At 37.3% G+C, this 16,194-nt stretch overlaps 1 protein-coding gene across 1 annotated transcript; it reads right to left on the reverse strand.

The window, feature by feature from the left end:
* Nucleotides 1-90: 90 nt before the first annotated feature.
* On the reverse strand, nucleotides 91-10,931 carry LOC139975020 (AMMECR1-like protein). The gene is made up of 5 exons (XM_071982612.1): nucleotides 10,599-10,931; nucleotides 6,972-7,082; nucleotides 5,474-5,588; nucleotides 5,027-5,117; nucleotides 91-3,847 (listed from the first exon to the last, which is right to left on the reverse strand). The coding sequence occupies exons 1-5, from the start codon at nucleotides 10,907-10,909 to the stop codon at nucleotides 3,681-3,683; spliced, it is 795 nt and encodes a 264-aa protein (XP_071838713.1). The 5' UTR covers nucleotides 10,910-10,931; the 3' UTR covers nucleotides 91-3,680.
* Between the last annotated feature and the right edge of the window lie 5,263 nt (nucleotides 10,932-16,194).

The following is a 16,194-nucleotide window of genomic DNA, read 5'->3' on the forward strand; positions in this document are numbered from 1 at the left end:
AGTTACATAACTCTAGTTCAAAAGTGACTATAAATTTCAGAGTGATTTTAAAAACACAGAAGCAGTAAGAACAGCCTTACAAATTTAAAATTCTTTGAAATATATCTTTATTTCAAAAATCTAGTGTAAACTACATTCAATACAATAACCGTAAAAACAAATGTCAAAATGTTAACAAACTGTCCATGCCTTCTTAATAATACCTGCCTTCAGTGAGGCCATAATACCAACCTCTGATAATTTCAAATTATGGAAATCCATAAAACATATTTTGCAATTGATTGGGCTACCAAGGAACAAAATAATGAGGTTATGAAACAAAAAGTGCATTGTTAAAGTAGAGTGAATGAGTTACAAAAGAAACAGTTCAGTTCACATTTTGTTATCTTATTGATATGGTATACAACTAATATAGAGGGTTCCTCAATAAGTAAATAGAAATAGGAACAGCCTGGCGATATTTCTAAAATGAAACTGTACATTTCTGCAGTATTCAAGAACAAAGTGACTTGAAACTTTTTACGAGGAAGATTTCATTGAAACGTTCAAAATGGCTCTAATTAAAAGAATGAGGAATTGTGATGTATTGTGCACACAAGAGACAAAGGCTTGGGATCTTGTTATAGAATACATTACCCAATTTACTTACAACAGTTTGAAACCTCTGTCCCTTCCCCTTTTTCACCCACTATCTCCCTCTGTGACCAAGGTTCCAGGACAGACTCAACTAGCCTTGTTAAGGCCCAACGTTAGGCTAGGACCCAGCCCTAATATGACAAGTAAGTAAATTAGATCCCAGGCCACCCAACCATCTCTCATGAGCCCCCCCCCACCCTCCCTGCCCCTGTTAATTAATATAAACACTGAACCACAGGTTAAATGTTGGTGATACTTATGCCTACAAATAGTTGGGAACTGAGTAAACTTGTTTGCTATGCAAAGGCAAACAAACCATTTTTTTTTTTTTTACAATAATTTCACTGGAGTGCCTTTCTAAATGTCATCATGTACAGTTTTCTCATCTTAGGGTACTTGTAATCCCTGTACACACATATAGAAGGATAAAGGTGAAATATTTGGTAAAATTCAGTAGTGAGGAAACAAAATTTCATGGGTCAAGGGTTATGAAGTGATCTGGTTAAAATCAATTAAAAAATGTATATGAAAAGGAAAAGATAAAAGATCATAACAGCAGTAAAAATCATTTTGATACAAAACAAAAAAGGGAGCTGAATAGGTTATCTTTGTACATGAATATTGAAATTGTTTCATTCTTTTGAGCATATCTCATTCAAGTAGCACACCCACATGGCTGCAATGTCGATATATATCAGTCTCCTACAAATCCTTGACATGAATCAATTTATAAGAGGATATCTGAGTTTCATGCATGAGCAGAAATGTCAGAACAATAGTGAAAGTTGTCAACTAACTTTATGCTGAGAAGGTAAACCAACCCTCTAAAGCAATTACTTCAAACTTGCTGGAAGCAATTCAAGAGCAGCTTGATATTTTTAGATTCCCCCCCCCCCCTCCCTCTCCTTGTTCAAGAACGTTTTTATGTCACACATGGAAACCTCTGTAACAATATTTAATTAAAGAAGTAAGAGATTACCTTTTTATAGGGAGGGGGGGGGGGGGGTTGATATGTATAGTTCTGTGATTCCAATGACAGCATTTTTTATGAGTACCATTTTTAAGATCTGGTAAAACAAATACCATTGGAGAATTTTGGGTTCTAGGTCCCTGTTGCAAGGAAACTTAGGAAGCAATTCCAATTTACTATTTAAAATTTCTGTGATCCAAATTAGGAAAAATATGCTGGTAATAAGCTGGTACTTCAGAAACTTATCAAATGGTCGGTAATAATTCCACTGTAAACAAATGAAAACCTGATTTGCAACATGAATAATTATAAATTTTTAAAAGCCTAAATGTTTCCAGAAAATTGCAGTGCTGTTTACTGATTCTAAAATGTACATTTAGTATAATTTTAAGATCTTTAATTTATATTTTAAAACAATTTGGTAAATTTATGCATTTCTTTTTTCAATGACAAATATTAAGAAAAGCATAATTTAACTTTCTTGTTACAAAGTCATATTCAATATTTAAAATTTCCCCATTTCCTCCAGCATACCTCCACCTGCCTCCTAATCTCCACCCCATCCCCTCCCCTTCCACCTCATTATCTACTGATTGGCAAAATACAGTGGAAACAAACAAAATGCGACAAGTGTCTCCCTTAACTAAGCCTACCCTTCACCAAAAAGAATACATCTTGAAGGGTTGTCTCATTATGTCTGTAACCTGTTGAATATTCAAGCCAAGTTCATGTTCTGTGTGTGTGGATTCTTCCTTATCTTGAACTCTGTAAAGCTCCATTAAGAAACAGGACAGTGCAACCCAGAAGTGGTGACAAGTCTAGTTTTTGTCAAGTGCAGCATTCAAGCTTAAGTTTGTGAAAATACACAAAATATTCTGCTGTTGTTTGCATATTCTCGAGATATCTTCTCACCTTAACCACCACGGACCACAAGGTAGGAGAATACAAGAATTTTAAAGTCATTGTGTGCAATGAAAACAAGTAATTCATTTGCTCCTTTTATTGAATGGAATATTGCAATGCAAACTGTTCCCTTTACCTCTACATTTTTGGTTTACTTATTAGAATTTATAAAACAATGTATTAACATTTACTGTAGGCCTTCAATGAGGAACCAAGTTAATGTTCAGGGAGATTTAGTATATTTATTTGAAAGGGAACATCTTGACAACCAGAATTGCTATAGAAAACAGAACTAGAGCACTTATATTAAAGACTAAAATTCTGCCCAAATTCATTCTTTAATAAGGTTAAGATTATGATGATATATTTTGGGAGATAAAACTGTTTTAATTGGAAATACACTGTTTGATCCTTGGACGTCCATATCATATTTTTGTCTGTTAAGACATTTTTGATCTCCAACTGCTGGAAAAATCATAAAATCAACACTGTAAAAGTTAGGCTACAACATAGTGCCACAGAGACAAAGGTGATGCTTAGAAACTGAGCATAGAGAGCTGTCTACCCAACACCTACTGATCCTGAAAATGTACTAAACATTGTTTTTCTCCCATTCTCAGAGCTGTCCATTTCCATGTTTCAGATCAAATTTTTCACTTAATTTTGCCATTCATGATATTAAGACACTGGCCATTATGGGTTGTCAAAACTTAAGTCTCTAATCGTTGTAACATTTCCTACAGAGAAGACAAGTTAGTATCCAGGAATAGAATTCCTTTGACTACATCATGCCAAAGACTTCTCTTGAATGAAGTAACAGATTATTGGCTATTCTAAAGTACAAGCCATAGCAAAGCAAAGAAAAACACAAAGCAAAGAGAAAAACACAAAGGAAAGGAAAACACAAAGGCAAGAAAGAAGAAAATCGACAATGACGGAAAGGGAATCAGGATGAGAATAAAATACAGAGAGAATAGAAAGCAAGATAAGGACCTATCAAAAGACAAAGAGATAAATGAAGAAATTTTACGAATACACAAATGTTGTAAGGGAGGACATGAACATGGTTACAAGTTTAAAGTTGCTAAATCTTAAGAAAAAAGAGAAATCTAGAGAATTGATATTAAACACACTACTGGAAATGAAATTGAGCCATATGGCTTGGCCGTCATTAAACGTATCCATTCTGACGATGGGAAATGTAATCTGCATAGCTAATGGTCAGCTTCTCACTCTGATACCGGGTGACCGATAGAGTTCTCCTAAAATCTTGGGTGATGGACGATTTGTAGCCTCCTTTGCGTAAAAGTGAGTCAATTGTCTGGATTCTGTCCCAGCCTGAAAATAGGATAAAGATGACAAAGATATTAGTAATTAGTCTGTCAATAGAAAAATATTCCCAGTGGTTATATCGAAGGAGACACAAACCTAACTGGCATTATATATCTGTGTGGTACAGTAGAATTGACAGTGATTAACAACTTCTACAAACAGTTAAGAAACATCGGATTCCACTTGAGAGATATCCCAGATCTTAACATTCTCTTTGTTTTTCTGTCCATACGTGTTGAAGAAGGTTGACACCAACGCCATCATTAGGTCATGTTAGAAGTTCAATATTGTTCATTCTGCAAAACCCATCTCCCTCGCAGAAAAAAAAATATTGTAATAAATCAAATTGTTCATTCTGCATGTGCAAATCCTATCTCCCTCGCAGAAAAAAATATTGTCACAAATAAAGAAGATGTGCAAAATGCGGAGCAGACATGGTTTAATGATGACGTCATATTTAGACTTGATCAAGTCTCCAGTCTTGTGTGTGAGAGAAAACCTTAAATCTGTGATTTCTCCCAAGTGGAATAAGACTTTTCTTAACTGTTTGGAGCTGCTGTTTTTTATTTCAGTAAGGACTATTGAATCACACATTTACAAAATAACTTGTCCCAGACCAGTCTATACCTCCCAAACATAACAAACTTAGCTGTAAGGGGAAGTTGTTAATCCCAAGGATCTACGTCATTAAGCCAAAGGTGATGGCTGGGTTTGTGTCCCATTCAACATTATTTTTGTGGTAAAATTTCTAAAACTTCTCTTTGATAATATCATCCTATGACAATGCAGGTGATGCAGGGTTGTCGAGGTTAATTTAATATTATCCTCGAGGAATTTATAAGCACAATGAGTGTTTTTAGCCGGATATTTACAAAGAAGACAAGTATTACAGCTGCTTTATACAAGTCAGCAATTTGCACAGCTCTGTGAAAATACTGTACCATTCAGGACCTTTGACCAAGAAATGTCAAGTTTAAATTCCACGTGTGCCCGCTCCTCAAGAGATAAAACGGTTACCGTAGTGTAGGTGAGCATGGGAAAAACATGGGTTTGATATGATTTTGTTTGATTGCACTTCTCTTGGTAATTTTAGGTGCAAGATCGCACCTTACCAAACATTAGGTAATTTGTGGATGGAGCAAGAGGGGGGGTGTTGATCTTAGCAACAATCAGTGGTCAACTTACGCTGTTCTGAAGCAACCTCTGGTAGGTACGTTGCAGTTTTCTTATTCCCCTTCTCATTGTAAAATTCTATTCTTATGCCATGTTTACCAACCTGTCAAGATGAGTGAAATCATAAATTATGTTAATAATTTATCACTAAAACTCAGAACCAATGAATGGGATATATGCATCACATGAAGAGATGAAGGGAAAAGAGTTTGACATGACTTTCAGCACATACACAAAATAAATTGATTTATGTACAGTATTCTAGAATCTAACACATAAACCTGCAAATCCCAAGAAGAGAAGCTAATTACACTAATAACAATTCTGCCATCATCCTTACTGTATATGTAAAGTGGGAATACTGTGCTAACATCTGTTTTGGAATAAAGGTTACATTGTTTCAAGAAAGAAAGAAGGAAAGACAGAAAACATGAGGAAAGATGGACATTTTGAACTTACTTCCCAATCTTGAAAATCCCTAGCTTGCTCAAAATGGCGAAGTAGTGAAACAGAACAGTGTAGATGTGAAAGCTCATTGAGGGTGATAGGTGAAAAACGGCTGTCCTTGAATGCGCTGTTGGTAAAAAGATGTGTATATAATATTGAGTTCTATCGAGCATTAGATCTGCCGTTGATAGGAAACGATACATGATACTTGTCATGTCATGTCACTTGTTTTGTTGAAGGAAAGTATTCCAGAGGGATAATGGTATCGTTATGCCAGTAATTACATTATCAGACGACAAGATAAAAGTATAACTGGTTACTTGAACTCTGTGAAAGGGAGCACTAGTCAACTATGGAATACACACAGCCTACAGGGAGGTTATTGCAGTGGGTGGTCACTCTCAAATTGAGTACATTTGAAATGTTGCAACTACTAAATTACTCTTGGCTACATGATACAGTCATAGGGAATGATTCGCAGTAACTAATATTTGCATACATTACTACTGTTAGCAAACCTGTTAGCCAACTGTTTGTGCAAAGATATTTTCATTATTCTTTAACAGACCAAACCGCAAAAGTGTTATGTTTGATTGAAGTAGACTCTAGATTATTATCGAGAAGTGCATATAAAAAGGAGTATGGAGTAAAATGTGAGGTGGAATGGGTTGGGGTAGGGGCATTATGTAAAGGACTCAATAGCACTGGTCCTTCAAACAGTGGTGTATTTATAGTGAACCTGTGCCCTGTACTCAAAATTTGTGAAAATGTGACAGCCTTTTTACAGCTCTGCCGATGTACATACAGTTTACAGTACTATAGTACAGTTGCTGTGTGAAAACATCACTCTTGGGATGGTCCAGTACTACCAGAGTTGGGATTATTTTAAATATTAACATGCAAGTTATGTACATACTGCACATATCCTTATAATGCATTTGCTCAAGTTTTATAACAATTCAAGGAGATAAAAAATATGGATTTTATAATAAGTATGCACCTTTATAAATGGATGAAGAAAAACCCTCCCAATAGTAAAGAAAAAATGTGCAGTTACTGTATACTAAGAAAACATTCCAAATGTATTTTTCCAACAGTTCAGAGAACCAAAACATTGCTGTTTAATTTCCTAAAGTAGCTACAAAACTGACCCGGGCTAGTTAATGACAATCCCTATTTTGCCATCTCTTTGTTGGGAGTGTCATTTAGTAGCCTTCTTGACCGGGTTACCAGAGATCTGGACAACCCAAATGAGGCAGGTAAGGGGATTTTATGAGAAACAGTTCCCTCTCTGTATACATAGGAGTAAAGGAAGGCAGACATCTGACAGAGATTCATGTACACAAATAGGTTATAATTTTCCCAGTCAGTTTTGCTGTCACTCATATAATACATATTATGTTTCAATTTTCATTAATTTAATTGTTCAAGTAAACTTTTGTGGCCTATCATATCTGAGTTAAATATGCAAAATGGTCTTGTTACTTAAACAAATGGTTAAAGATCTTACCTTGAAACAGCATATTCCCTGAGACCATCATGAAGGTTCATTGCGGTGAAAGTTCCTATACATCCTCTTAATTTACGCTCGTTGTCAATCTTCCAAGTTACGAACAATGGACTACACATAAATGAAAGAATATTAATGAATTCATGTTAACTGTATCACATGGCATTTGAAACAAATATCAGGAAATAAATGATCTGGTATCTCAATGCAATGCTAGAAGATTCAAAAGTTGCTATATATACAAGAATAAAAATGTATAGATGTTTCTGTACACAGGAACCACACTTTTTTATGAGAGATCAAATTCAGAGTCTTCAAAACTACTACAAACCAGAGTGCAACAATGCATTGTGGTTTCGCTGATGTAACATGAGTAGTTTTCTTCATGAATCTGATGTAATGTATAGTGAGGGTGTACAACATACTTGACCTTAGTAATACCAGGGAGTTGCTGCTGATGTAACAAACAATAAATTCACAATGACACAGGCTGTCCTGAAATGACCATTGAACTCAACAACAGGTTTCTTGTACTAAATAAGATAGATGCATCAACACACTAAATATGACATTTCCAAGCCTTCCTTGCGATGTTTAGGAAGGTGTGTTAGTGTAGAGAGACAGGTAAGAAGGGAGTGAAGTAAATGTTTGGCATTTGTTGACTTCAAATGACTTTTGACCTCCACCAAAAGCAATAATAGGCGCCTTAAATTTGTTATGGTATGTCTACAAACCAAATATGAAATCTGTCCAAGGTTCCTTTCTTGCAATATTATCATGTTTCCAAGGCTTTCATGACCTGACCTGTTGTCACCAAATGACCTTTGACCTCCACCAAAAACAATAGGCTTCTTGTACCCCATGTGGTACTTCTACACACCAAATATGAAATTGGTCCAACTTTCTCTTCTTGAGATATTGTGTTTACAACTTGCGCGTCACAAACGCACACACACATACGTAGTACACTCACACTTACCCCATCATGAATGCAACGGTTACGATTATCAACGAAACCAAAAACGCCCTGAATATTTTGATTTCTTCCTTCTGGCAAGGTTAGCACACAATGCTGTTGTCAGAATTGACATGAGTATTCATGTATAATACCAATGAGCAAGGGCCTCACAGCTCCACCTTCATGTCATTGAGACAAAGGCATGTCCAATTATGTCCTAACTGATTTTTTTATTACATCTGTGTTAATAGTCTTCCTATCTTCTTCCCTCTCCATGACTTTATTCCTTATTCAAGTCTAGTATATATAATATTACAACTCACATATCCAGGGGGCACATCATCTTCAGTTCCTCCTCTCCCCCTCCCTGGTGATGCTACCCAAATATATAGAATACCATTAATCACTATTTTCAATGGGCGAGGGAGGACACTGTCTAGATTGGGACTACTTTGAAATTTATACACTTCTAGAGGATGTGTTGCTGCGAATCTTTCTTCAGTGACTTACTGTAGTACATTTAATAATATGTACTGTACACCTTGTACTGTAGTACATTTAATAATGTGTACTGTGTACAGTGTACACATTGTACTGTAGTACATTTAATAATATGTGCAGTTTGACATTTCAATCCTTACAGGTTCTTCTTCAGAGGCTAACTGATATGATAACAGGCTGAGAAGTGAGACCAAAGTTAAAAGAGACTAAATTGAACAGACAGTTACAGTGACTTGAACAATGAATAGAGACAAATATGAACAAAGAGAGATGAGATGAAAATGAGAAGCATATTTAATAGAATTAAATAAAAACCCATAGAGAGGATGGCGAATGGAGGATGGATGCATAGGTTGAGTAAAAGAGAAAGGGGAAGTTGAGGAGGTTTACACATTCCATTCTTGGATTTTAAGAATAAGAGGTTGAATGGTACAATTGCATCCACAGTCCTTCCCTGCTCAGGTGAACGGTACCCAGCCAGTCATAATTCAATGCCTTGTTGAACCATGTCTGACAAAGTGTGGAGCTTTAGTCTTCACCACAGTGTTGATTGGATCTGTGGTCAAAGCAAGACTTCTGGGGAGTAGGTTTTATACCAACATACTGCATACTACAGACTCTGCATGAAATAAGGAAACAGACTTCTGAGGTGGTACAAGTGATGTATTTCTTTGTATCTCATAAGCCCTGGCTGTTGTGACTGGTTTGACTGGGTGGTGTGACTGGTGAAAGACTCTGATTCCAAGATGTGGACCTTGCAGACAATACACCAGTAAAAAGAACATTTGGAAGTACCATGCTGGACAGAGATGGAGTCAGAAGTGGGTTACAGTACAACAGCTTGAACCTGTAGATCCTGCAGGTTACAGGCTGTTGGGAATGATTTGTTTGTGAAGACCATCTTGGTTTATTTTTATTTTGTACAGCGCCTGTAGCCTGTTTTTCATTGTAAGGCGCTTTTATAAAACTAATTGCTTATTATTAGTAGTATGGATGATGTGATGATGATTGTTAGCTATTCAGTGAAGAAGAGGGAGATTAGGATGGTGTTTGACAACGATGGAATCTTTTGGAGAGAGATCTTTGGCGAAAGAAAGCTCTTCAATTGGCTTGGTGAACCCTCTTGGCACTTTGTCTCTTGGCAATGGGAATCCCTTCAAGTTGTGTGCATGGTGAAGAAAGCAGCAATCAGTATTCATGAGCAGATTCGGGGAAGGTAAACAGCTTGACTGAAGGGAATACCAATCTTTCGGTGGTGTGGATGGCAATTAATTCATGGAGATACTGATGCTGTGGAAGGAATTTATGTGATTGAAAAGCATAGTGTGAGTAGCCTCTGGTCTCTCGTTGACCTCGAACCATGGTTTAGACATACAATTTCATCTGCAAAACATGACAGTATTCTATGTTTTAAAAATAAACAGATTAAGACTATCCATCATGCAAGAGAGGGCAAACCAACAAACAAAAATCAGCTTAAGAAAAACACCTAGCAAAGGCCTCCAAAATATCAATAATTTAATGTTGATCTGATGAAAACACTTTTGAAAGCTTTCATGTTATGTTGATTACTTGAAAGAGATGTTAGAATAGTTTAATGTTGATCCGATGAAAACACTTTTGAAAGCTTTCATTTTATGTTGATTACTTGATTACTTATGATTAGTTATGTTTGTTTAATTTTTTATTATTCGTTGCCAATGAAACATTGCATTTTAAAAAAACTCATTTTTAAAAGATGGCTTTCCAATTAGGCCTGCTGTCCCCAAACCAAGTTTCATTGCGATCTGATGTTCATATAATATGTGACTTGGTTTTCTTCGCTGTAAGAAATAAGCCTGCACTGTAACCTTACTTAGGCCTACTCATTTCACTTCACCTCAATTCTTTTCTATATACCATTTTATCTGGTTTGGTGCTAACTGGATGTTAGGTTACTGGGCTTTATAAATATCTAAACATCCGTAACGCCTATACACTTAACAGTACTTTTGCCGCTGTTCAAACAATTCACCTAGCCTAACCTGTTAGGCTAGCCGGTTACGTAACCGGTTTCGCGAAATTACATATATGATCACAGTGAGTGCAACCATGGGCATATAACAGGAAGTACACATTTATTATGTGTTAAAACGTCGGTTAATAAGAATAGAAAGTCTTTAACTTACAAAGGCGCATCAGTGAATTTTAGTGATGATTTCGGCATATCTACACTGTGCAACCGGCGAGTAAGGACGTCGAAACAAAAATAGCACATCTCTGGACAAACGACTCGTTGAGTCTTATCCTGTTGTACATGGTTATAACCATTTAATCTGCTTCGGGGTATACTAACTGCTTTCCCATTACCTACATGATTGGAATGTCCTCTACTGTTTATGTTTGTCGATGAAGATGGTCGTTCTTTGCTATCTAATTCATCTGTTTCAGTGGGAACTGAAACCTTTTGACGCTTAACACCACAACAACCGGTCGCCATTTTCAGAGCTCTAATGACAAAGTAAACTGATTTGCGCAGGCGCAACAGCTGATGAGTAACACATTTGTCAAGGTCAAGAAAGGGCCATGAACGCAGGACTTCTCAATGAAACCCTGAACAAATTTACCAATTTCCTCCAAAAAAAAGTCATAACCCAAACTACAGGGAATGAACCTTGCTAAATAATTTCTTTGATCCTTCTTTATAAAATGGATCCGCATGTACCATAGAAAGCAAATGTATTGACTGATTGCTATATCTGAAATTCTAATAGGTCAAATATACGTTCTTTTTGTATTATGTGTAACTCTCGTCAATTTCCATGCTGCGTGTGAACAACAGACTCTCTCAGAATTAATATCGTGTTAATGAATGTAAAATGTTAAAAATCACATTGATGTTTATTATTTTCTTACTAAGTAACTAATTTACATTGGGCGTGTTCATGGGCGTAGGAGGCGGGGCTGCAGCCCCCCCCCCCCCAACCATTTTTGTGAAAATCAGTCGGGCAATATGCTGAGAATTTTTAGGCCACCTACTGAAAGAAAAATAATTTGCAATGTGTTTTTTCCATGGTTAAACTGATATTATTATGATCATTATTATTGTAACGACTTCCCCAATAAATATAACCAATATGGAAGCGTAACAGCACGCCAAATCTTGTATGCTATTGGCATGCGATGTAATAACCTATATGCATGCCTATATGATATGTACATTAAGATGTTGAACGCGTGCGGAGCGTGCGAAAAAAATGGTTATATTTTTCGCGCAAGTCGTTACACCCCCCCCCCCCCCAAATAAAGTTGGGCTCCTACGCCAATGGGCGTGCTTGTATAGAAAACAGTATGGCAGAGATGGACAGGCTAGACTGTTTTCCAAATGTTCTCGTGAAATTGTATAATTGTATAAGTTCCCTTTGAATAATTCAATTAAATAAATAATTCATAAATAACACAATTTTCACAGATTCTTAATAAGCGTATGAGAAGTTTTCGAGTCATAATTTTGTTGAAGAAAAATGGTTACCTAATATGATCAAGAAAGAACTTTCGAATCCTAAGGTTACACAACCGTTTTAATATCGATATGATATAATTCTCACCAAATTCATAAATCTCATATTGTCATTTACTATTAAATGTCAAAATAGGGAATTCCAGTCGACTTTTCGATTGATTGTTTGGCTACACATAGAGATAAGCTTGTGTAATCGACTGAGCAACCGTCCGATATGCATACACCCATGTACATATAGCAGAGAGCATTTTACCATTGTCTTCACATTCCCCTTACCCTTGGTAAATATTTACAATCTCTTAGCTATAGTAGCACAATCAGGAAATTCTTTCATCATACCTCCCAGAAAGATTACTAACTGTTTGTTTACAAGCCATCAATATGCTCTTCCAACTTCAAAGTATATATAAGAAGTAACTTTCATCAATTGTGTTCGGTGTGATTCATGCTGTAGGAGCCCAAGTTAGCACGGTTCTCGCAAGCTTACTTTCCCCTGACACACTCGCTCTACCCAGCAGCTATCTAGATAGTTGAAGATCTAAAACCATACCGTTTAATTCAACTTCTTGTTCATGTCCTTATTTTTTGGTCACATACCGCTGTGACAATTTGGAGGAGCGAAAATCCATATTTCTAAGTTTTACATGACACGTTCTCCGCATTTCTTTCGTTCATCAACTCATTTCATCATGGCTTCGACTTTTCCAGTAATAGCACCCATCCCTAATCATGGGTTGTCTACGAAAATTCGCCGTGTAACTTTTAATCTGTATATGTCTGACTTGCCAGTGCCATTGGAGAAATATCTTAATTTTCCATGCACACCTCAAACTCAAACCTCTTTGTTTTCCATGTGATTGAGACAACGCCGCCTTTCAGTCTCTGGACCTGAACCTTCTTTCATGATTGTCTACTGCCATCTTAGATTCGCAATACAGTTTAATTTGACTATTCTGGACCCTCCAGTATCTTAATTTGTACACTGTATCAATACCAGAAGAAGTGAACACTTTCCTTATTTTTGACATTCCTACATTGACTCATCTCTGCAACCTTCTAAACAGTGTCTTGAAACTGCTAAAAGAGGAAATAGGGTTTTAGGTATGATCAAGAGAAACTTCAGTTTTCTGAAAGAGGACATAGTAGTTAGACTTTATACAAGGGCGTAGGAACCGGGGGGCTGGGGGCGCCAGCCCCCCAGTGAAAAACATGGGGGCGGAAGTATCGTTCCGCCCCCCCCCCCCCGCTCCGCAAGTCAGAAAACCCCTTTTTCATTTCCAAATGAGAAAAAATCTCATTTGAAGCACCAAATTGCATCTAAGGCCAGGTGAAAATGCAAAATTCTTTACAAAATGGAGTGGGTGTTGAAGTGTGCTATATTGCACCAAATTGCATCTGAGGCCACCTGGAAATGCAAAAAAAATCCCCTTAGACCCCTCCCCCAGGCTGGTCATCAGTCTTCAGCCCCCCCACTCAAAAGTACCTTCCTACGCCACTGACTTTATAAGCAGTTGGTTAGGCCTCATCTGGAGTATGTTGTGCAGGCTTGGAACCTGCATATATTGCTTCGGAGAAGGAAGTACTCGAAAAGGTCCAGAGGAGGGCTACTAGAATGATTAGTTCCTAAAAGAGTGTTCCTTATTATAGGCGGTTACAACTGTTGAATTTCACCACACTGGAGCTTAGGAGCTATAGTTACATGGTGACTTGATGCAGGTTTTTTCAAGATTGTGTATGGTTTTGACAATTTATCCTTTACCGACTTTTTCATGTTTGCTAATAGTAGTTGTACCAGAGGTCATTGTCTTAAACTCCAAAAGTCACAAAGTAGGATTAATATTCGGCATAACTTTTTTCTAATTATTCTAATAGGGTTGTGAATGAGTGGAACGGTTTACATGAGAAAGTTGTACTTGCAAGTAGTGTCAATGGGTTTAAGAATGCTTTGGACAAACACTTTAAGCATTGTAATCGGGCCTGAGTGTTTTTGTCTTCAGTTTTTCTCTCTCTCCTATAGGGTCCTTGATGGGGACTTGAGTGTCCCTCCCATGATCCTTTTCCCCTTCTTAACTAAACTAAACTATTCCGCTTCACCTTGCTGTTAGACCACTTCAGATGGACTGTTGGAGTAGTCAATAAATAGCTATTACCGACAGTCTATAGGCAATTGCAGTGATTACGTCATTTATTCCTCGCGTCGAAGCTATCTAGTCGCATCGAGCATGTGTCTTACATGAAGCTGATGTCACGAAGCTACGTGTTAGGGGTAAATGCCCCCGTCGCGTCGCACCTTTATTCCCTCAAGCCCAAACAGGCTCGAGTGAGCATTATTACCTGTAGATTGCGTCAATAAGGGACGACATAGACGATGATGGAAAAAATGGAAAAATAAATGAAATGAAAAATAAATGATTTCGGGGATAATTAGTAAATTTGTATAATGAGTTGTAAATAGATAAACTATAGGGTAACCATTTCCATGGTTCCGTTTATAGGTTATATTGTAATAATATACACCCTCCTTTCAGCTATATTACCAGGATGTGTCGTCGTCATTGACTATTATAATTGAACTTTGAATGTTGAGAGATTAGAAGAAAAAACAACGGAAGTGAATCTTTGACCCAGACAAAGTGAACGGCACCTTTTCCTGAACAGTCATGGACGGCTCACTTTGCCAATCACCAGTACATTGGTAATCAATGGAAGCGACACAGCGTCAGTATCTTACTTGAGGGACCGGGATACTATAGGTTTTGACGATGGGCCCCTAAAGCGAGCAACAGAGCGCTCATCGAGCAACTATACACTGGAGAAGGGGAGGGTGTTTAATTTTATGTTTAAATTAATGTTTATCTAACATGTCCAAGTGCCAAGGCCACCCATACGCTGGGGCAAAAATAATGGAAATCCGATAATTGAGAAGGAGAAAACAAACACAACATGGCCAAAGTCTGGTTTTTGTTGTTCTCATAATGTATATAGATTTATTACATGTATTTCCTATCGAAACCCCACTAGCGCAATGGGATTCGGTTCTCAGTTCTTGATGATATTGCTCATTCAGTGATGCCCCCTCTTAGGCAAACTTTTTTTGATTATTTACTACAAAATAATTAAAATAAAATAAAACTGTTAGCAAACTGCTTATCCACTAGAGAGCCTGTGTAAGAGAATGAGTAAAGGTAAGTTGGCCTGACGTTTCGATCCTAGCAGGATCTTCTGCAGAAGGTAAATGACAAGTAACAGTAACAGCTAGGGACAAAAACACACACAGAATATAGACATGTTAAGCATGGTGTTACTTTTACTTGTCATTTAGCCTATGAAGAAACCTAGGATCGAAACGTCAGGCCAACTTACTTTTACACAAAATAATAAAAAGAAAGAACATAAGATTTATGTAAACAGTTGTAATTGAATGTACCGACGAGGCCCCTTTGTCCAGACAATAGATACCCCCCCCCCACGCGCTCCCCGGCCATGTAGCATTCAATCTGCTTCGTTTATAGTAGGCCTATCTGTTGCGTTTGGTTAGACCCATGGAAATATAGTGTCCCTAGCAAAGTAAAGATACATATTACAGAAATGATAGACAATATTATTCCGTAAAGAGTATACTGAGCTGGCACTATTAACATCTCATTGTCCGTTGGACACTGGGATGCCCATGTTGTGATGGGGCTTAGCCTGTTCATTATTGATGTTGTAGTCGGCAGAATGCTGCCTGACATGGACATTAAGGCTTGAACGGTTTGTTCACGGTATCTGGCTATTCAGATATGGTTAAGTTATACCAAGGCCATATGTAAAGTGACTAGTCTATACAAACAATTGGGTCAGTAACTGAGATGCAACTCAAAAATTAAAGGGAAAACAATAATCGAAGGCCTCAAATGACATGTTAGCAATGCGTTTATAGTAATTTGTCATGTGAAAATGGTGTTCAATGCCGCCCAAGGGTCTTTGTTGTTTAAATGAAGTAAACAGATCATGTTGAATTAGAATCCGAATTTATAACACAATGGATTAATACAATAGTTTTTTTTTGTAAGGAAAGAACCTGGGCACGAAAACCAAACTACCAAAAGACTGATCCAGTCTCAACCCCAGCCCCCTTGCATTGGGACTGTGACTGTGAGATCATCGTCAGGTGTGCACTGTGCCATTCCCCTCGAAAGGGAACAGATACTACACATCTTAGCCAAAAGGCCGAGAAGCGAATATTTAGTGCTTTTTTTAAGGAAAAGGCGGCCCAGGAA

Source organism: Apostichopus japonicus, chromosome 10, assembly GCF_037975245.1.
Source record: "Apostichopus japonicus isolate 1M-3 chromosome 10, ASM3797524v1, whole genome shotgun sequence".
In the NCBI taxonomy this organism is placed as follows: domain Eukaryota; kingdom Metazoa; phylum Echinodermata; class Holothuroidea; order Aspidochirotida; family Stichopodidae; genus Apostichopus; species Apostichopus japonicus.